Source organism: Schistocerca americana, chromosome 7, assembly GCF_021461395.2.
Source record: "Schistocerca americana isolate TAMUIC-IGC-003095 chromosome 7, iqSchAmer2.1, whole genome shotgun sequence".
Taxonomy (NCBI): Eukaryota; Metazoa; Arthropoda; class Insecta; order Orthoptera; family Acrididae; genus Schistocerca; species Schistocerca americana.
In genome coordinates this window covers 93,333,964-93,357,725 of record NC_060125.1, presented here as the reverse complement: position 1 = coordinate 93,357,725, position 23,762 = coordinate 93,333,964, and the positions used below count along the sequence as shown (strand labels likewise).

At 42.5% G+C, this 23,762-nt stretch overlaps 1 protein-coding gene across 1 annotated transcript in view; it reads right to left on the bottom strand.

Moving 5' to 3' along the window:
- LOC124622736 (sodium- and chloride-dependent glycine transporter 2-like) overlaps positions 1-23,762 on the bottom strand; it is a 467,104-nt gene that overhangs the window by 404,780 nt on the left and 38,562 nt on the right. The window contains exon 2 of the mRNA XM_047148526.1: positions 22,904-23,182. Coding sequence (XP_047004482.1) covers positions 22,904-23,182 — 279 coding nt within the window. The remainder of the gene's footprint in view (positions 1-22,903; positions 23,183-23,762) is intronic.

Genomic DNA, 23,762 nt, shown 5'->3' with positions numbered 1-23,762 from the left:
AAATAGTCTTTCGCTGTCTGTATTTTACCCCTGCCACCTTCAGAATTCGAAAGAAAGTATTCCAGTCAACATTGCCAAAAGCTTTCTCTAAGTCTACAAATGCTAGGAACGTAGGTTTGCCTTTCCTTAATCTAGCTTCTAAGATACGTCGTAGGGTCAGTATTGCCTCACGTGTTCCGATATTTCTACGGAATCCAAACTGATCTTCCCCGAGGTCGGCTTCTACCAGTTTTTCCATTCGTCTGTAAAGAATCCGCGTTAGTATTTCGCATCCGTGACCTATTAAACTGATTGTTCGGTAATTTTCACACCTGTCAGCACCTGCTTTTTTTGGGATTGGAATTATTATATCCTTCCTGAAGTCTGAGGGTATTTCGCCTGTCTCATACATCTTGATCACTAGATGGTAGAGTTTTGTCATGACTGGCTCTCCCAAGGCCGTCAGTAGTTCTAATGGAATGTTGTCTACTCCCGAGGCCTTGTTTCCGCTAAGGTACGGAGTAATTCTCTTTAAACGCGTAGAAATTTTTATTGTGAATCTTAGGCCGAGAGCGCAATTTTAGTGGGGATATATTCGTTAGTACACAATCAATAATTTCGTAGGATGTCATGAAAAACGTATACTGATGGGAAATTTTCATAATTTTAAACTGGAGCTTATGTTTGGAATCTTTTCGAGCGTCTAAAACGTTTTCATGGTTAAAGAATTACTGACACGTTCATATTAACGCGTGATTGAAACATAATTTTCTTTCCTTGCCTTTAGTATCAGAGCTTTGTTTTCTTTGATTTTAAAACTGATCCCTATGACTTTTCACGTCTTCGCGTGTTTTATTACTACTAAGCTTTAGCTATTTATTATTTATAGTATACTTATGGGTTAGTGCAGTGTCGGCACTGAGATTACATCTGGCAGCGTAACATGTATTCATGTAGAGTAGTAGTTTTTCTGTTGTTACGATATGTGATTGCTAAAGAAGATCGTAAACACAATGTGAAACCGAAGTTAAATAACAATGTTAATGTAATGGTTAAAGTAATAGCACAACTTTGTTCATATTTATCTCCTTGATGTAAGCATTATATCGTTTGACTGGAAACAGAAGTAGTGCCCAATGAAACTGTAATGGGATTTCGTGTTTTGATCTTTCTGACTTTCTAGAAACTGTTCAATTTCCGAGTTGCTGTGGAAGAGGGACTAAAGCCGCTTTTCATTAATTAAAATTGCTGGAGCAGTGGGAGAGAGAACTTCTGCTAACAAACTGTTGCCTGTTTATGTCTGAACTAGAATAAACAAGACCGAGTCGTATTCACGGGCTTGTAGCCGCTGTTACCTCCGCGGCAGCGAAACGCCGCTGCACGGGGGCTTACGTGAGACCCGGTATTACCTCCGCTCCACGCCAGATTCATTCCCTAACTGCTCTCCAAGTTAAAGTGGATGCATCCTGCCAATTAGATAGCGTACAGAAGTGAAAGCAATTGTTTAGGTACTTCAGTACGAACTGTTTTGGCATACCTATTACCGTAATCAACGGGGTACAGGTTCCATCTGTTACTCAGAGGACAAAGCACTGAAACTGAGTGCAGACATGAGTACTTACGCGTTTATCCTCCTTTTCTATCACGCGATGCAGAAAGGTGGTTGATGCTGCTTGTCAGATTACTTTGTATTGGGCTGCCTCCTGCGCAGATCAAGATATAAGTGCACGATATACACACCATTTCACCACATTTCGTAGCAATTTTCACAAAATTCTTTGTTTAGGTCTCCCTTAGAGAGCCTTTAAATCTCGTTCCTATTCGTGTCAACCTCTAAAAATACACTGTATTCTCGCATCAGTGTGGCGAAGATGTACAAGTTTCCACGTTCTGTGTCCCAGCCGTGCTCAGTGTTTCGGTTTGTATTGACTCAGAGCCCACTGTATGCTGGCCACTGCGTTTTGCTATGTGTAGCCGGATCCTCCGCCATGACTGTTCCCTATTGTATTATGAAATTGCAAAGGAAATATCAACTTTGGCTACAAGCGGGCGTTGATCGAAATTAATGAAGAAAGTTGAAAATTTGTGCCGGACTGGCATTCGAACCCGGGTCTCCTGTTTACTAGGCATATATTTCTAATAAAGTCCTTATTGGTTAAACTTTTGCAGTTTCATCATCTTACGTTAAGATGAAGTAAGTCTGTTTCAGACGCTATCGTTAATTTACACTCATAAACATCACACCAATTTTCTTTGTGTCGCCTGCATGTTGCACACGTTTTATCCCTCTCCGTATAACCTCACTGTACTGTGGGTATATCGTGGTATCTTCATTACTAGCAATACTTTCCAAAAAAGTGAATTGTTTGTTCGCAAAGTAATTGTATTTATCCTCTGTTGTCCATTTCTCAGACTAAGACTAATGTGATTGGAACAGTGGCAACTATTTATCCACAACCGATACAAAAGAGTTACATGTTTGCACCTGTTACTGTCCTTCATAGTAGTCACCAGCGTAGTGTTGAACCCGTTGCCAGCTATGTGGAAGGCGTAGTATACCGTTAGCAGAGCCTCTTCCGTTGATGGTGCGAATGTAGCTGCCTACTGCCTGTCGAACCTCTGGAACAGCTCTGAAGCGAATGCCACGAAGTGGATCCTTCATCTTCAGAATCAAATCATAGTCACCAGGACTTAAGTCCAGGAGGTATGGTGGATGGTATAATACTTCCCAGTCCCATCGGCCGAACAGAGCAGCCACACCTGTCCTTGTGACTTTGATTTGATTCCGGAGATGAAGGAACCATTTCGTGGCATTCGTTTCAAAACTGTTCCAGAGATTCGACAGGCAGTAGACCGCTTCATTCGCACCATCAAAAGAGGAGGCTCTGCTAACGGTATACTACGCCTTCCACATCGCTGGCAACGGGTTCTGCACAACGCTGGTGACTACTTTGAAGGACAGTAACAGGTGCAAACATGTAGCTCTTCTGTATCGGTTGTGAATAAATAGTTGCCACTATTTAAGTTCCACCCCTTGTATAATACATCTCCCAATCGAATCAACTGCTACAATTGGTTCTTTTGCTAACAGTAAGTTCGTATTTCGTTCAAAACTTTTAAAAACATGTGACGTCTTACTCTACTGTCGGTTGCGCTATCCGTTGCGCCACCGAATGCCTGCTGAATGAAGGCTCTCAGCTGAGTGTTTTCTAGAAAGGAAATCAGCACTAAGTTTATCTAGAATAATTTTCTTGTGTTTTGGGTCGTAGCTCATGACTGATAGTCGACAATGTTGTAATCATATACGGACCCATTTGCAAAGAGCTCTACAATTCCTTAGTTTTGGGCGAGTTTAATGATGTTGCAGGGAACAGGGAAAAGAATGTCCGTCGTTGCACATATCGCTACTCCAAATGGATCAACTTTCGCAAGTTACCACCGTTCAAAAAGTTGCTTTCTATTGTTACTTAAAAGTTGTAATTGCGTTTTCTATCACTAAATACCTAAACTGTTGGCAGAAAAAGTACATAATAACCTCTTAACTTCGGCTAGTGCTCCTATGTATCGCTTCGTCTTACTCCTAGTCTGTGACGTCATCAGATCATCAGCCGAACAACAACCCGAACTATATTTTTTACAGAGGAAGATAGCCTATTGTTTGCCTCTTACAACCAAGATAGTACCTTCACTTCTTGTAAAATGACTTGGCTAACGCTGTCCACCAGTTCATTCAGCAGCAGTGGTAAGTACGTGCCTGGTCTGAAATTAACGTGACGTAACTCTTTCTGATTGTACTAGAGTCGCTTCTCTATGGGATATTTACAGTGTGTGCAGCTTTCTCATGGAGATTGAGTGGCCAAGCCTCGAGCTATTTGGATACAGTTCTGTTAGTTATTTAGTTACGTGTTCCGTAGGTCGTTTGAATGATCGAAATGATGAAGAACAAGTCAAGTTACAGGACATGTAACTATAAGCTTGCTTTACTACCAGTCGGATATTTTATGTGATTGGGCAAATCATCAAAAATATGTTTCTGTACATTGAATACCTTTCTGAGCCGCTGAAAATTTTAATAATGGGCAATAAAACTCATTTTCTGCTCTAGTGTTATAATACGGACACCACTATTCTTCTCAAATGGATTAATTATGACAAATTCCATATTTATGAAGAATTTCATTAGCGAATACGTGATGATACAGTTAAAATGTTTAACTCCTTGAAGAGGTACATACATGACGACTGGAGTTGCACAGATTAGATTAGATTAATTATTCATTCCACAGACCCATAAAAGAGGGAATCCTCCTGGGTGTGGAACATGTCAGATAAACACATTACAAGCATGTAATTAGAAAACTTGAGTTTCATTAATTTTAATGATCCTCAGTCAATAAACAGTAAAATTATGTACATGAATTAAATTTAAACTTCTAATATTTACAGGATTAATACTTACATCTGCTTTCATTAAATCCATCATTCAGACATTTGCTAGTTTCTTGGCTATTACAACCAAGTATTGTCAAAAATTAAAGTAAATTATTCATTTCAGTGATCCTCAGTTAAGAACTGTCAGATTATGTACAAGATTTAAAATAAACTTCCGCTATTTACAGACTTAAGACTTACATCTGCTTTCCATACATCCATCATTCACACAGTAGGTAGTTACTTGGCTGTTTAAACCAATTATTGTCAAAAGTAAAAGTATAATAAATTTTCATTAAAATGGTCTGCTGCACTTGTTGAGAAACTCAGGGATGGAATAGAAGGAATTGGCCGCCAAAAATCCTTTTAAATTATGTTTAAATTGTGCCTTGTCTGAAACTAAACTTTTAATGGTTGCTGGTAACTTATTGAAAATACGCGTTGCTGAATACTGGACTCCTTTCTGGGCAAGAGTAAGTGATTTTAAATCTTTATGTATATTGTTCTTATTCCTGGTATTGATACTGTGTACGAAGCAGTTAGTTGGAAAAAGAGAAGTATTATTTACAACAAACTTCATTAAGGAATAAATATACTGAGAAGCTGTGGTTAATATGCCCAGTTCTTTGAATAGTTTTCGACATGATGTTCTTGGATTTACACTACTCATTACTCTTATTATACGCTTCTGTACTCTAAATATTCTTTTTCTGTTTGTGGAGTTACCCCAAAATATGATACCATATGACATAATGGAGTGAAAATAAGCAAAATATGCCAGTTTTTTATATTTATATCTCCTATGTCTGACATCATTCGCATTGCAAACACAGACTTGTTTAGGCGCTTTAGCAGTTCGTTAGTATGTTGCTCCCAACTGAATTTGTTATTAAGTTGTAATCCCAAGAATTTGACACTCTCAACTTCTCCTATTTCCATGTCATCATAGTTTATACACACAGCAGAAGGAAATCTCTTGGAAGTTCTGAACTGCATATAGTGGGTCTTTTCAAAGTTTAATGGCAGTGAATTGGCTATGAACCACTTATTAATGTCAGTAAAAATTTTATTAGCTGCCATTTCTAAATTTATATTTCATTTACCAATTATTGCAATGTTTGTATGACACAACACATTAATCTTACTGCTCGTTTTTGTGCAATCAACACTTTCTTTCTAAGTGACGAATCACTCCAGAAAATTATTACATAAGACATTATTGAGTGGAGATATGCAGAATATGTCAGGAGGCTGATCTGGTTGTGTCTAATGTCAAATGTCTGTATGTTCAAATGTGTATGAATTCCTAAGGAACCAAACTGCTGAGGCCAACGGTCCCTAGACTTACACACTATTTAAAATAACTTAACCTAACTTATGCTAAAAACAGCACACACGCCCATACCCGAAGGAGGACACGAACCTCCCGGCGAGAGGGGCTGTGCATTCCGTGACATGGCGCCCCAAACCGCGCGGCTACTCCGCGCGGCGTTCTTTCTAAGACTAGCAATTCAGCAAACAACAAAATTACCCGAGCTTAACTATTTGAGCAACTCAGTAACATCCTCCTTGGAGTTCAAGTGTCTATGAATATGTACGCCCAAAAATTTTGAGCATTCATACGCTACATCTGTTTGTTACGTATGATTCAAACCAGCTGTGGGTAAAGAAATCTGTTTCATATAAATTGAGGTTTTGTTACAGAGTAACTTGATTTACGCAGGTAAAACGCTTCGAAAAGATTACAAAAAATACCAACTGCCAATATGTTATTACTTAAGACTTGTAATATTTGGTAAGAGAATGTATAAAGAGCATTCTCAGTCAAATACACCCTCTGTAGTTCAAACTGTGATGCTCTAAGTAAATTGTTTCTATCTAATTACTTGAGTACTAGTACATTACATTTTAGAATGTTTTGTAAAAAGACGTCAGTGAGGAAACAGGGCGATAATTACTTAATTATTTTTCACGCCTTTCTTATTAAGAGGTTTAACAAATGGTTCAAATGGCTCTGAGCACTATGGGACTTAACTTCCAAGGTCATCAGTCCCCTAGAACTTAGAACAACTTAAACCTAACTATCACACACATCCATTCCCGAGGCAGGATTCGAACCTGCGACCGTAGCGGTCGCGTGGTTCCAGACTGTAGCGCCGAGAACCGATTGGCCACCGCGGCCGGCGAGGTTTAACAATTGCATATTTTATTCTATCTGGAAAAACCCCTGTATTAAATCACTAAGTGCATCACTTATTAAGTTAGAACAACATTTCAGAATTTGCTTGAAATTCCGTGAATACCATACTAGAGTTTGTTTCTCATAATTGTTATAATTAATTTCAGCATAGGGGTTTGGTATTATTTCTAGTTGTTTACGATTTTGAGACACGTTCTTTTTAATATATATGCTCCTGCTTCTTGAACTAATCCATTTAACCCTACTTTTGCTGTACCATTTAGAAACTGATTGTCAAAAACTCTTTCAGCTTTTAATTATCACTCATAATATTAATCATTTGATTTAATTACCATAGTACTTTTTACAGTATGTTCCATCCCCCATTTCACAATATCCGATATAGATTTAATCTTATTTTCTGTATTGTTAATTTCTGTCAGGATGTTCATATTTCTGGATATTTCAGTGACTGTCCTTAAAATAATACAGTTACTTTTTGGAAAATGCAATTAGTGTCAGATCTTGACTGACCTATATGTAAATTCCCCTTTTCTCTTACATGAGATTCAATCCCTTTAGTTCTCCATAGATTATTTAGTTTTGTAATGGACAGCCTGCATAACTTTTTAGGAAAGCTACTTTCAAATATTGACACAAATTTACTATGGAATATATTGACTTTTGTATTTACATCTCTTTCTATATATACCTCATCCCATACCACATCTTTTAATTTACTGGTAAATCAATGTAGCCTATTCTCATTAGTAAGCCTCACTGGTCTGTATGAACATGCCTCAAAACTGTAAGGTACTACGTTGTTTGTCTCCATCAATTGTACAGCACGATCAGACAGTCAATTAACAATTAGGTAAACATTGTTTCTGAATGAGCACTGTCTATAAAAATTCTCTTGCTGTCTTCCTACATGCGATTTTCAAAATTTGCTAGTTCATTTATCCTGTGAGAATATTTTAAGAAATCTACATTGAAATTTCCACAAACAGCAAACTGTTTCTGTTTATCTGGCAAGTAGCTTAATAATGCATCTAGATTTCTCATTATTAGCTGAAAGTTTTCCAGGGGGATCTATAGACAGTTAAAAGTCCAAGACAAGTATTCTGCTGTAATATCTCATAAATACTTGCTTCTATGTTCCAATCTACATAAAAACAGTTTGTGTCAATATTTTTGACTTTGTGTCCAGGTTTTGTATATGTTGCAACCTCCCTGTTTCCCACGTTCGCTCTAAATAAAAATGGTGCTTTGTGATTTCCGGAGAGACAAAGAACAACTATCACTTCACGTCTTCTATCATGTTTTTCAGCCCCCTACTGTTCTGAAGCGACTGACCAATTTTACTCTTTTAGAAATCGATACATAACAAGTGATTGCGGTATCCCTTCAGACAATATCTTCGTTTTTGCAATGATACATATGCCATGGTCCTGTTCCGTTCTAATTTCTTCCAAGATCTATCTGTGTGTAATCTAGCTCTAACCCAAGAAATGTGCTTTGCTGACTGCAATAATCACGGGGTTTCGCCTTGCGTGCTTATGGCCCCCGCCCTACACTTTCTGCAGAGTGTTTAGTCGATCTGTCCTTCCCCCTTCTTCTCAAGTGCAGGTCATGATTTGTGTATCTGCATCTCCCAACTGCAGCAACAAGTACAGCACAGACATGAGACTTTGTTTCACTCAACAGGATTTCGCTTATCTCTTTTTACACAGCTGTCAGTTACGTTAACCCAGAGCTTGTAATGACAAAACTTCAAAAATTCCACACGAGTATGTCATGTTGCCGCTCCTATTTTTTCCTGGTCACCTTTAATGCTATATTCTAAGGTGCAGTCAGGTAGTTTCCTGCTCCTCCTACAACAGGTATCCGATATTCTTCATCAAAATCTCTGAACAAAGCACCTATGTTCTCTTCCATTTGGCTACGCTTGGCACGGGTTTCACGATGCCTGCGACCTAACAGCCTATACTTGGCTTTTGCTGGTGCCCTTGGCCTATACCATCCCTCGGCTGCTACCTAGGAGCAAGACTCTTTTCAGTCTACTTGAATTTTCTACTGACCTAGCCTTAAACTTGTTTCTACGAGTCTGCTGCAGTCTACGATGCTCAAATACTGGTTGAGGGTCTTCCCGTATTCAAGGTAACAAGTCAAATCGACTGCAAACCGAAATTCAAATGTGATTTCTGAGGTTATCTCCATTTCTTTATTACTAATTAACTTTGTCAAGTTTCCATTGTCTCTTTCCCCTTTCCACCTTTATAATTTAAAATACGGTATTTGTAATTCTACTTGAGGGGAACAAATCTTTCTTTCCCGTTACGCATTTCTCTTACATCGACAGCATAATATGAGATGCATGGGAAAGCTTCAGCTGTTATTTTACTGGCTTTCGCACTACAGTCGCCCCAATAAAACACCAACTCACAGTCCTGATACGTGAATTTATGTGCAGAGCTTCGCATAAAGTCACGATAATGAACTACTTACGGTGTGAACGTTTCGCGTGGACCTCTGTCTGTCCTAAATATTTATTGCTACTTAAAGATCGAAATTTATTTCATATTTCACCAAGTTCGTCGAAAATTTTCGTTATGTCGTGGGTCCTCCTCTTCATTCGTCAAACTGTGGTTTCAGAGCTGGCGGATCATCCCCGTTTCGACAGTAAAGGCAATTCGTTGCAATAATGCTTCACGTTTGAGTAAAATCTATTTAGCAAGGCTGTAGTAGCCAGCCGTTTCTGTTTATGCGTAACGTCAAGCAGATAGGTGCATTACATATAGAAATTAATTGTCTTTGTTTTAACTAATCTGTCTTGATTCGAAGCAAAGGGAGTCTGGGGGAATCTCTGTGGCCTTAGAAAGTTCTTCGTGTGTTTTATGATGATATTCAAGAGTATCTGTTACAAAATTTGGATATGATCTGTTCGTGTTTGGCATTCCTGCCCTGGAATCAGATTTATCTTCACACGACCATTACGCATGTGATTAGACCAGCCATAAACTATACCGTCGCCCAGTATTAAGTCGCTATAAACTTCACTTAAAACAGATTGATTTGAATCCAGTTCTTGTCATGCGAAGTTTTCGCATTTTTTCTAGTGTTGACTCGCTATAAACTTGGCGTAAAATAGATGGATTTTAGTCCGGTTCTTGCCATGCGAAGTTTTCGCATTATTTCAACATCGACCCTCAAAGTCACCGTACACAGAATTCAAGCGGGCTTCATTCAGTCCTCACATTGTTTAAAAGGCAGAAATAAATAAGGAATCATGAAATGGAACACTCATTTCCTCGTGGAGCGTTCTGTAGCAAGTGGCGCAATTTTTGCTAATAATCTTATGCCATTCAGTTTTCAGCTTTACAACATCATTACCTAGGAAATTTGCTCTCGTCTTTATAACTAAATTGTACTCTACATTACTCATATATTTCTGTTCAGAACTGATGATGTTCGTCTCTGGTTTAGGTGACGTAGGAGTTACTTCAGTTTAACATGTTATTTTCAACTCAGAATGTTTCTTTAGAAATAAAATTTTTTCTGCTTTTGGCATATCAGTACCAATTTGTACATATCTGAAAGCTGCGAGAAAAAAATCTGTTTTTGCCAGAAGAAGTGAGTCTGAAATTATTTCAACGTTAAGCAAACAGAGATGTGAATTACAAACCTTCAAACCTGTAGCAGGAATAATCGAGTCCTCGACTGTTTGCTTAACCCTTCACACTGGACGTGTCTGTAGAAATTACTCAAGCCTCATGGCTCAACCCTTTAAATTAAACTCTTTTTCTTAGCAAGCAGAGCAGTAGAAGATAGTGTGGGATAGAATGAAACTATACTACAGCCGATCCATATGCAACAAAAGTTTGTTTTGACAGCGAGATCTGAAAATGGCAGAACATTGTGAAAAACACCAGGTTGATTTTTTTTAAAACTCTGAATGAAGAAAACTGAAATGATGAACACTAATATACGTAATGTTGAATCATTTGAAAAATTTTAATATTGAGTTTTCTTTGAGACACATGGTAGAGCGCTGCAAATTTTTTGAAATTTTCTGGTGGTCAACCTAATGGACAGTGGACGATACAGAGTGTAGCACGATAAGTCCAGTAACGTCTGTATTTTCCTTTGCTTGAAGCCGCTTGACAGTCCACTGCGTTGGGAACTGGAATGATCTATTATGTTATACATTTAGGGGAAACAGGGCTAGTTGTTACGCAGTGTAACTTGTTATGTGCGAATTTTGAATTGAGCGCAGGAAACAACGCACTTTCCTTACAACACGTGGAAGCGCCTGATAGTACAGTTTTTGCGATCGCTGGTGGGCGGGCTATTAGTATTAGTGACACTGCGAGAGGAAACATAATTTCTCTTTCTATTAAAATTTTTTTCTCTGATTCTTTTTAATAGCAACATAGCGCTTCTGTACATCAGTGTAAGTGATGTACGGTGGGAAAGTTGTAACTACAAGTGACTGATATATGAAATGGCGACTTATGGCGCAAATTGTTGCAGTTTGGGTGGGGCTCGTTGTTACGGTGTAGTATGGAGTTTTTTACAATGTATTTTTCTTGTGAAGGCAACATGAGAAACTACCAGAATAAGACAAATAGAGGCGCAACACGGAAATAAATACATAGCAAAGTGGCAAACGATGTAGTGGCTGTTCTTCTCTGAGGAAGGCTGCTAATAAATATGGACTAAATTCACGATACTACAGGTAAAAGACAGTTAACTCTTAGTGCAATGGGGAAACCGGACACATTTTTGATCAATGCTTAATAGGCTACACTATGCGCAGCAACTTATTCCGCCCACTGTAACAATGTTCCCCACTGTGGGGTAAATTATTACAAGGTGCATGACCGGAAGTAGTGTCAAGGTCATTGATATTCCCAATAGCTGAGCATAAGGAAAACGTGTATGGTGAACCTCTATTAACGGCACTACGTTGTACGACATTTCACATTAAAATAGCTCTGAAACATTTTTGTACAGAAATTATTGAAGAAAATTGTAGCAAGCAGCCTGGGTCTTCACTATAGCCATTTACTCAAAAAATATAATGGTAGCTTTTCTTATCACTGTTGTACTTATCAATCAGGAAAAAAATTAATTCCATATATGCTCTGTTACATCATGTTCTAGCTTCATTGCGAATCACCATTGCTAGTATTACAACAACAACAACAACTACTACTACTACTGTTACTACTACTACTATCCTCCAAGACATCTTTCGTGAGCTTGCTGCCAGTGTGCGAAGAACACACATGCTTACCAAACATAGCTATCCTTCACATGATTATATGTCAACTGTCCAGAGACTGAGTAGCAGGAAAAGCTTTACGAAAAATACACTCCTGGAAATGGAAAAAAGAACACATTGACACCGGTGTGTCAGACCCACCATACTTGCTCCGGACACTGCGAGAGGGCTGTACAAGCAATGATCACACGCACGGCACAGCGGACACACCAGGAACCGCGGTGTTGGCCGTCGAATGGCGCTAGCTGCGCAGCATTTGTGCACCGCCGCCGTCAGTGTCAGCCAGTTTGCCGTGGCATACGGAGCTCCATCGCAGTCTTTAACACTGGTAGCATGCCGCGACAGCGTGGACGTGAACCGTATGTGCAGTTGACGGACTTTGAGCGAGGGCGTATAGTGGGCATGCGGGAGGCCGGGTGGACGTACCGCCGAATTGCTCAACACGTGGGGCGTGAGGTCTCCACAGTACATCGATGTTGTCGCCAGTGGTCGGCGGAAGTTGCACGTGCCCGTCGACCTGGGACCGGACCGCAGCGACGCACGGATGCACGCCAAGACCGTAGGATCCTACGCAGTGCCGTAGGGGACCGCACCGCCACTTCCCAGCAAATTAGGGACACTGTTGCTCCTGGGGTATCGGCGAGGACCATTCGCAACCGTCTCCATGAAGCTGGGCTACGGTCCCGCACACCGTTAGGCCGTCTTCCGCTCACGCCCCAACATCGTGCAGCCCGCCTCCAGTGGTGTCGCGACAGGCGTGAATGGAGGGACGAATGGAGACGTGTCGTCTTCAGCGATGAGAGTCGCTTCTGCCTTGGTGCCAATGATGGTCGTATGCGTGTTTGGCGCCGTGCAGGTGAGCGCCACAATCAGGACTGCATACGACCGAGGCACACAGGGCCAACACCCGGCATCATGGTGTGGGGAGCGATCTCCTACACTGGCCGTACACCACTGGTGATCGTCGAGGGGACACTGAATAGTGCACGGTACATCCAAACCGTCATCAAACCCATCGTTCTACCATTCCTAGACCGGCAAGGGAACTTGCTGTTCCAACAGGACAATGCACGTCCGCATGTATCCCGTGCCACCCAACGTGCTCTAGAAGGTGTAAGTCAACTACCCTGGCCAGCAAGATCTCCGGATCTGTCCCCCATTGAGCATGTTTGGGACTGGATGAAGCGTCGTCTCACGCGGTCTGCACGCCCAGCACGAACGCTGGTCCAACTGAGGCGCCAGGTGGAAATGGCATGGCAAGCCGTTCCACAGGACTACATCCAGCATCTCTACGATCGTCTCCATGGGAGAATAGCAGCCTGCATTGCTGCGAAAGGTGGATATACATTGTACTAGTGCCGACATTGTGCATGCTCTGTTGCCTGTGTCTATGTGCCTGTGGTTCTGTCAGTGTGATCACGTGATGTATCTGACCCCAGGAATGTGTCAATAAAGTTTCCCCTTCCTGGGACAATGAATTCACGGTGTTCTTATTTCAATTTCCAGGAGTGTAGCAATATCTTGCAATCGGTTCTGTACAAAGCAAGATCGGAAGTGACGAAAGCAAATGCTGTAAGCTAGCTCCTTTCTAAAAGTTTGTCTCCTGGTCTGCAAGAAAAGTGTAACACACGGAAAGAAATGGAAATGATCGTATGGCATTGTTGGCCGGGAGGCCCCATTCGGGTGGGTTGAAACGCTCTCAATGGCCTACATTCTGAATCGGAAGATCCGGACGTAATCTTCAAAAATTAGGATTTCCAGTTGTCACTATACTCGAATAAGAATATCAATGTGATTAACAGCTATTTGTTTCGTAGCGCCATATATTTTTTACGCAGACTGCGAGCAACAATTATGCCCGCTAATGTAATTGTTGCGTTCCATATTCGTCATGAGCTTCTTTTTTCGTGAGTTTCTTTTTAATAATACGCAAATAATGTCTGCAGTTAACAGCGAAAGGAACCAGAAGGGCGACAAGACTATTGGAATGGTGCAAGGCGAACTGAGTAATGCAAGTTAAGGGAAGGTGAACGTAGGAATTCAGTACTGAATTGCACAGTTCTTGCAGTGGGCATTTGGGAGTGCTGGTGTTTGCAAACCGACAACATCGCCCAATTTAGTCTCTAACTGCGCAGAAGCGCAGACCACTTGCTCTGCTGCCCGCTGTGTTCTCCTTTCTGCATCAAGGGAGATTTGCTTCAAATGCTCTCTAGGGTGCTCCCGTTTGGCCACATCCCACCCCTGCCCTGGCGTACGGGACCACAAGTCCCACCGCCACACCTTCACCTGCCCATGTTAGGCAAAATTTTTCTGCCTGACTCATGTAGTACTATCACCGTCAGAGGGTGGTACGGGACTACAAGTCCCACCGCCACACCTCCAAAGTGAATTGCAGTGACGCAGTCACTGCCCTGTGGAAATTTACTGCCTCACCAACACAGTTAGACCGCAATAGACCGGTGACGCTGTATTGTAACATATCACCCCGGACTACAAGTCCATTTTTAAAAAAAAAAAAAAAAAAAAAAAAAAAAAAAAAAAAAAAAAAAAAAAAAAAATCCCGTTTGGTCATCCACAGTAATCTTCCATGAACTTACATGTGCAGCTATGTATATGAATTCTGCACGGTATCTGTTCTTTGTATTTACGCTTCTGATATGTATAAAGAAACCTCAGCTTTGTTTCTGTGAGGAGAAAACTTTTGAACGACGGGTTGCCTGGTCCTTTTGTAACCTTCGCTGGGGACGTGTTCTTTCTAGTTGTTGGCGGGTGGTCGTGGGGAAGGGTGGGGAGGGGGGTGCAGTTTAATATTTTGATTGCTATATAAATGGTTCACAATTGTATATTTTTCATTAAATTTTCTGCTACCCCATAAGTGCATGATGTATTCTGTCTGGCGTAGGAAGACATAACAAAATACTATACCTAGCCAGCACATCCACGCTTCCAGCTTGCACTAAATTTTGGTGATCGAGATGCGGATAGTGACGTATGAATTTATTTTGAAACGTAGTTTTTGGTCAACATATGGTGTACTGTTTTAATAAAAACCCATTCCTTGCTCTGAACAGCCCAATACACAACTATCAAAATCTAAAACATAAGATGAGTTGAATGAAAACTAGTAAAAGTTCATAAAATATTTACTCGTCCTAAAACACAAAGGATATTGACTATTCGAAATATTTTAGTGCTGCCTCGTGGTTCTAGAGGCATACACGAAAAACAGACGTGGTAAAAAAGGTAAGTAAATGGAGCAGAAACGGATGGGGGATCACCCTAAAGAAGAAATGGACTGCAAATGGATAAATCCACTGAGATAAGAGCGGTTTGAGGCACCATGTCACTAATTGCGCAGCCCCTCCCACCGGAAGTTCGAGTCCTCCCTCGGACATGAGTGTGTGTGTTATTAGTAGCATAAGTTAGTTTAAGTAGTGTGTAAGCTTAGGAACAGATGGCCTCAGCAGTTTGGTCCCTTAGGAATTCACACACATTTGAACATATTTTAAAAGGGCAGATTATTATTATACACTGATTGGGAACGAGTATCCCGAAAACGGCGAAGCCGGTCGAATGTTCATTTGCTACAGTCATGAGCATCTACGGAAAGTGGTAGAGGGGCAGTGAAACTACCAATAGGTGCTATATGGTTGGGCATCCACGATCTTTACAGAACGTGGGATTCTGAGCCTTCCCTGCTCTGTTAAGTGGGATAGATGACGATGTGTGGCACCTCTGGCGAAAGAGCGCAATGCTGGTGCACGCACAAGTGTTTCGGAGGACACCATTCAGCGCACATAGGTGAACACTGGGCTCCGCAACAGACGGCCCCTAAGTTCAAAAAATGGTTCAAATGGCTCTGAGCACTATGGGACTTAACTTCTGAGGTCATCAGTCCCCTACAACTTAGAACTACTTAAACCTATGTAAACTAAGGACATCACACACATCCATGCCCGAGACAGCCTGCGACCGTAGCGGTTGCGCGGTTCCAGACTGTAGCGCCTAGAACCGCTCGGCCACCTCGTCCGGCCTGAGGCCCCTAAGTGTTCATATCTATGTCGAGCGCCATCATCAGTTACGTTTTCAGTGGGCAAGGAATCAGAGGGGTTGGACCGTGAATGAATAGAAACTTGCACCTGGGCGGATGGATCACGTTTCTTGCTACCCCTGGTCGGTGGTCGTCTGCAAAAACTCCGTCATCAAGGCGGACGGCGGCTCTACATGTGCAGCGCGCCTCGGACGCAGGCTGGTGCGAGCAGTATTATGCAGTGGGAGATGTTCTCCTGCGCTTGCATGGGACCTGTGGTAGTAATCGAAGAACTACCTGCGCCCGTTCATCCTCGATGCCTTCTCTCAGCAGCTTAATTGCACTAACTGTGCTACAATGGTTTGAGGAGCATTACAGTGAACTCACGTTGCTGTCTCCGCGAGCAAATTTGCCTGATGTAAATCCTACGAAACCCAACTGGGTCGCTATCGGGTGCCATCATCACGTGTACAAATCGGCGGCCCGTTATTTATGCGAATTACTTGATCTGTGCGTAGACATCAACAAACTGTCGGATCAGTGATGTGTTTCATTCCAGAGACGGGCAGACAAGCTATTAAGCAGGTGATCATAGTGTTTTGGGTCATAGGGTGAACAGTGATGCAAGCAAAAACGGGAACTACTGCCTCCCCGTCTCCGACCACTTCGAATTTGCAGCTGTGCGGTGCGGAAAGCTTACCCTGTACCCGCAGGCGTTCTTCCTCCAGAAATTGTTTACGTACATCGTGTGTTGTGAACACGATGCTGACCACAAGCAATTGATTGGCAGGTCAAATACTACAGGCGCCACCAGGGTCACCATCATTGGTCACATAGGTAGCGTGCACAGCAGCAAACAGCGATGCTGCTGTCGAGGCACCTAGCTCGCATGCGCGGGTCACGTGGATCCGAGTGCCCGCTGATGTTCTTCCGGCTGCTGTGTAAGTCGTGACTCGGCTCCCAGCAGGCAGCACTCGGCTCACCAGCCCTTGGCCAAGAGCCGACAAGCCAGTCCGTCGGAGCCACCTGCCGAGTCTCCACCCGCCACCACCCGCCACCACGAATGGATATTCCACTGTGGGACTGGTGCTGCTACACTGGCTCGTTGTAATCTGTGGTGTCACCGCCAGACACCACACTTGCTAGGTGGTAGCCTTTAAATCGGCCGCGGTCCGTTAGTATACGTCGGACCCGCGTGTCGCCACTATCAGTGATTGCAGACCGAGCGCCGCCACACGGCAGGTCTAGAGAGACTTCCTAGCACTCGCCCCAGTTGTACAGCCGACTTCGCCAGCGATGGTTCACTGACAAATTACGCTCTCACTTGCCGAGACGATAGTTAGCACAGCCTTCAGCTACGTCATTTGCTACGACCTAGCAAGGCGCCATTACCAGTTACTATTGATGCTGTAAAACATGTACCGTCAAGAGCGATGTTCACCATTTATGGGTTACAGTTAAGTATTCCACAGCTACGTCCTTTTTTGCTAAAGTGTAATTCCCTTGTCCTGTTGCAGACCTCACGCCAGCCTGCGTGAGCTAAAACGCGTGCCTTTCGGCTTCCTCTCAAAACCGGTGTTGGCTCTCCTGCCAACCCACAACATAATCATTGTGGCCAACATCATTACCAACTTTGCTTCTGATAAACAGTCTGATGGAGGACAATCATCCCAGTTTTTATGTTGTTTCTACGTTGAACTTGGCAATGTTTTGATGCTGTAATGAAAGTGTACTTAAGGGTTACCTGGAATCCTTATGTCATGTCTCTTGCAGCGGTCTCTCCGCGATATTTTCAGAAATTTTATAAATTATATAACTCAGTACATATCTCGAAATATCTCTTCTTATCTTACCGATTATCAATGCAAAGTAGTTTCAAGCCCAATTATTCCTTGGAGCGTCCATTTACTCCATGGAATAGCTTCTCTGCTATCTATGTTTTCTCTTATGAAAAGAATAAGAACTTCTTGCCGATTAGTCGTAAAAGAAGGATCTATATGTACGTATTGTTGAGCGAGTCGCCATCTTGATGAGATTCTGTATGAGAAGGAATTTAATACATGAACTAAACTAAAGTAAGTGTGTTTGAATATTATTTAACGGATTATTATTATTGACAGTGTCTGCTTACTACGCCGTGTTGCACGGGATCAGTGGGGAACGTCTGATTTACACTGGACGAACCTGCCGTTTTGAATGCTCAAGGTATCCAGTTACTTCAAATAAATAGGCTAACACGGTCTTACCAGCAGATCTCCGGTCTTCCCCACGTGATCACCGAAAGTTAATAATTATTACAAATGTTTCCAGGAGATCGACTCACAATTTTCGTCGCACCGAGACTTCGAAATTGCTTCATGCCTTATGGAATTTAAGTTAAGCTTAATTTAATCAGGACAGAACAGTATTGAACTGTGTGAATGTGATAAGCCTGCTTTGTCAATGAAAATTCCCTTTATATACGCATGTTTTTACTATCCTGATCAGTGAAGCTAAATCAGGCCGGTGTGAGAGAGGTTCTTTAAATTTTAGAAATATTAAACTTACTGAGTCGTCAATCATGTGTGTGTACTTAAAATAAATGATATCAAAGTAACATACACGAATTACTCAAAATCTACTAATCCTGTCGAATAATGACACCAATTTCGTGACTGTATTGTGTAATTAAACTCTCATACCAAATTTCCTGTTCGTAGCTCAGTTTCAATCAGTATCTACATCTATATCTACATGGATACTCTGAAAATCACATTTAACTGCTTGACAGAGGGTTCATTGAACCACCTTCACAATTCTCTGTTATTCCAATCTCGTATAGCGCGCGGAAAGAATGAACATCTGTATCTTTCCGTACGTGCACTGATTCTCTTATTTTATGGTGGTTTATTTGGTTAGCCTTCCCCACAAGGTTTTCTATGTGTTCCTTCCAATTTAAATTGTTTGTAATTGTCATACCTAGGTATTTAGTTGAATTTATGGCTTTTAGATTAGACTGACTTATCGTGAAACCGAAGTTTAACGAGTTCTTTTTAGCACTCATGTGGATGACCTCACGCTTTTCACTAATGCTAATATCCCACAGACTATTGCTCACAACGGGATGGTGCCCTGCCTCCTGTGGTATTTTGACATCCCAAACACGAGTTCATATTCAAACTAATATGTCTTTGTAGTTTACTACTCAAGTATTTGTGTGTATGACAGAGCGACATTGTGCAGCGTGCGGCTCATACCGCGTTTATTTTGTAAACGTGGCCTATTTTCTGCTACTTTGGAGAAATAAGCTGCTTTGTTCAAGGTCCACCTGCATTTTGTATGTTTTTATGACGGATGGATTACATATGCAGTTACTGTTGCATCAATTTTCCAGTTTATATGTGAGCCGTGCTCACTGCGAACTATGAGTTTCCTTGAACTTGGCTGTCTATCTGCGTTTGGTTTCCCGCCGCTGTTGCGGTTATGCCGTGGTTCCTCCTCCTTCTACGTGTGGCAGCAGCGATGTGTATCGATTTTTGCACCGTGTACCATCTTCGGTAGTGTGCATATAGTTTCTAGTTAGGGGGTGTGCGGGCGGGCAGTCGGTCGCTTGGTGCGGACCAGGAAGGATATCTCGGTGCGGTGCAGTCAGCTGGGTCCGCTGGCGGGTCCCCGAGCTGTGTCGGACCGTGTGTGGAGCTGTCCGGTCGCTACAAGTTCCGTGGTTCACCGACCCAGGACGTCAAGGTTGAGTGGTGTCTTAAGTACACGAGTCACGTCCGTTCATGTTGTGTCGTACGTTTCGGTGGTTCGCTGTTGGGGAGCTTTTCCTGTGAGCAACACCGAGTGTTGGTAGTGGTGAAATCGGACCGCTGTGCGGTGGAAAAGTACTTTCGTTCACTACAATTCAAGTGTACCAGTGGATTTTTCTGCCTTGTGGCCGTTAGTGTTCTGGTTATCTGCCCTGGCCACTGACGTAAATTCAGGCAGTGTTCTTTTTGGGTGGAGTTAACTATATTACCTTATTTCATATTCAAGTGTACCAGCGCAATTTTCTGCCTTGTGGCCGTTAGTGTTCCTGTTGCGTGCCCTGGCCACTAACGTAATTTCAGGCAGTGTCCTTTCCTTACCTTTTGTCGCTGTCCGACACAGTGTGTAGTTTTGACAGATTAATACATATTTCATGGTGGATAATCACGTCCGTAACAGTTTGGGCTTTTAGTTTTCATGTACCGAGTAGTGGCTAGCAAGTCGTTTGGTCTGTGGGTCCGTGACTGTCTCTTGGTTGGGTTACCGACAGATCAAGTGTAGCTGGGCCCACCACCTGTCTCACACAAGTGAACGTTAATGTTTCGAGGGCAGCACCCCACCCCTGGAGGCGTCTGAGTGCCGTTGTCTATACTGTCCTTTTCATGGGTGTTTAATGGTCTGTCGGTAATCTATTATAGCCAATGCTTTAAAAAAAATATTGTGTTTTATGTAAATCAAGGGCATTCAGCCCGTATAAGTAAGTTTGAATTCTAGCAGGTAGATATTTTGCTGAAAGTTACTGTTGTTGTGCTAGTTTTTCATTTAGTGCACTGTCAGCCACTTAAAACTTAAAGGTTTAAGGTATTTTTGGATTTCTGGAAAATCAATTGTGGGTCTTCAGCCGCTTAAAGCCTTATTCTTAAAATTTCACCTTAAGCTAAATCATTGCGGCCTTCTGCCTCAAAAGATTATGGTAATATATTTTAAAATTTTGAAATTTAATTGGGTCCTTTAGCCGAATGTACTGCACCTCGTTTATGTTTATTCTATCCACTTTTGCCTTGAGGCTTTCAGTCTAGCTGTGATTATACAGGGTGAGTCACCTGACATTACCGTTGGATATATTTCGTAAACCACATCAAATACTGACGAATCGATTCCACAGACTGAAAGTGAGGAGAGGGGCTAGTGTAATTGGTTAATACAAACCATAAAAAAATGCACGGAAGTATGTTTTTTAACACAAACCTACGTTTTTTTAAATGGAACCCCGTTACTTTTGTTAGCACATCTGAACATATAAACAAATACGTAATCAGTGCCGTTTGTTGCATTGTAAAATGTTAATTACATCCGGAGATATTGTAACCTAAAGTTGACGCTTGAGTACCACTCCTCCGCTGTTCGATCGTGTGTATCGGAGAGCACTGAATTACGTAGGGATCCAAAGGGAACGGTGATGGACCTTAGGTACAGAAGAGACTGGAACAGCACATTACGTCCAGTTGCTAACACCTTTTTATTGGTCTTTTTCACTGACGCACATGTACATTACCATGAGGGGTGAGGTACACATACACACGTGGTTTCCGTTTTCAATTACGGAGTGGAATAGAGTGTGTCCGACATGTCAGCCCAATAGATGTTCAACGTGGTTGCCATCATTTGCTGCACACAATTGCAATCTCTGGCGTAATGAATGTCGTACACGCCGCAGTACATCTGGTGTAATGTCGCTGCAGGCTGCCACAATACGTTGTTTCATATCCTCTGGGGTTGTAGGCACATCACGGTACACATTCTCCTTTAACGTACCCCACAGAAAGAAGTCCAGAGGTGTAAGATCAGGAGAACGGGCTGGCCAATTTATGCGTCCTCCACGTCCTATGAAACGCCCGTCGAACATCCTGTCAAGGGTCAGCCTAGTGTTAATTGTGGAATGTGCAGGTGTACCATCATGCTGATACCACATACGTCGACGTGTTTCCAGTGGGACATTTTCGAGCAACGTTGACAGATCATTCTGTAGAAACGCGATGTATGTTGCAGGTGTTTGGGCCCCTGCAATGAAGTGAGGAGCAGTGAGGTGGTCGCCAATGATTCCGCACCATACGTTTATAGTCCACGGTCGCTGTCGCCTACCTGTCTGAGCCAGCAAGGATTGTCCACGGGCCAGTAATGCATGTTCCGTAGATTCACTGCCCCGTGGTTTGTGAAACCAGCCTCATCGGTAAACAGGTAGAACTGCAACGCATTCTCTGTTAATGCCCATTGACAGAATTGCACTCGATGATTAAAGTCATCACCATGTAATTGCTGATGTAGCGACACATGAAACGGGTGAAACCGGTGACGATGGAGTATGCGCATGACACTGCTCGCCGACCGTGGCCCGTGTTTGTTACAACACGCAACTGAACGTCGGAGATCTCAAGCGTCAACTTTAGGTTACAATATCTCCGGATGTAATTAACATTTTACAATGCAACAAACGGCACTGACTACGTGTTTGTTTATATGTTCAGATGTGCTAATAAAACTAACGTGGTTCCATTTTAAAAAAAACTAGGTTTGTGTTAAAAAACATACTTCCGTGCATTTTTGTATGGTTTGTATTAAACAATTACACTAGCCCCTCTCCTCACGTTCGGTCTGTGGAATCGGTTCGTCAGTATTTGATGTGGTTTACGAAATATATCCAGCGGTAACGTTAGGTGACTCACCCTGTATATATATTATTTGCAATTTTAACTGCCGTTCTTCAGTCACTTGAAATTTATCTTATTGATTTTTAAGATTTCTTGTTTGGAGGCCTTCAGCCGTGAAAGAATTAGATTTTGAAATTCGTAGTTGTAAAGGTTCGGCTGTGTGCCGTTTTGGTTTAAATGTGTTATTAAATTACAATAAATTACAATTTTGATGTGAAACTGACCGCCACCTTATTTGGCCCTTTCCACAATCCTAATCACTGCGGGTTTAGCGGGCGTTTCAGTATGGTTTGATGATTGATGTGTTTTATATTCAAATACTATCACACAGTCTGACGATGCCCAAAAGGAGTGAAACACTTCACTGATATTGATTGATTTAATGACCGAGGCTGTTTCTATTCTAAAACATCAAAATATCTTGAAGGCAGTGGGGTCGCGAAACTGGTCGGTGCCCGTCTGCGGCGGCCGGTCAGCGCGCGCCGACGCCCAGACACAGCCCGCGTCACCACACAGCTCTGGCGCGCGCGGACGCGCAGTGCTCGGCGGGCGCTACTCACTGTCGGTGCTCCACTCCGGCTCGCAGTTCTGCCAGGGCAACACGGGCCGCAGCGACGCGAACATGTAGAAGATGGTCCAGGCGATGATGAGGTTGTAGTAGAGCATCACGATGGCCGACACGATCACCATGCCGTAGCCGAGGCCGCGGAACAGCGGGCAGAACGCCTGGTAGATGGCCACCGGGCCGAGGCTTGCGAACTGCCCGAAGCTCAGCTCCATGAACATCAGCGGCAGGCCGGCGATCACCAGCATCACCGAGAACGGGATCAGGAACGCCCCTGTACACACGAGAACGAGGCGGCCTGCAGTCGGGAGCTGGCGCGACAAGTGGCAAAGCGGTAGCGATGATGGTGACACTGAAGCTGGTGGTGACGACGGCGCAGCCTGTGACAGTGATGGTGATCAGTCAGTGAACGAAGTAAGTTGTTTACCCAGTCAGCTAAAAATGCAACACAGACTTAAAAAAACGGCCAGGGATGAATGTGAGCAAAAATTTTAAATAACAAAGATGAGATACTGCACCCTACGCCTGAAAATCGTATTGTTTACAAGCAGAAGCGGAACAGAGTCATTCAAGTTGTGAGGAGCGCAAAACTCAGGCGTGGCCATACATTTACCTACAACAGAAACAGACCACCTGCCCTAGAGAAAAACCTGTGTGATCTTGCTATATGTAAAGTAAACCGGTACTTGACGTTACCTACTTCCACAATTGAACCTTAAATGTAACAGAGACTCACTCATTACTTCAGGGGGCTAACGACTGTAAAAAAATTCTATCTAAAGCAAGTAACTTACAGTCCCGTCAAAAAAAAAAAAAAAAAAATAAATAAAAAAAAACCACCATGTGTATCAAGT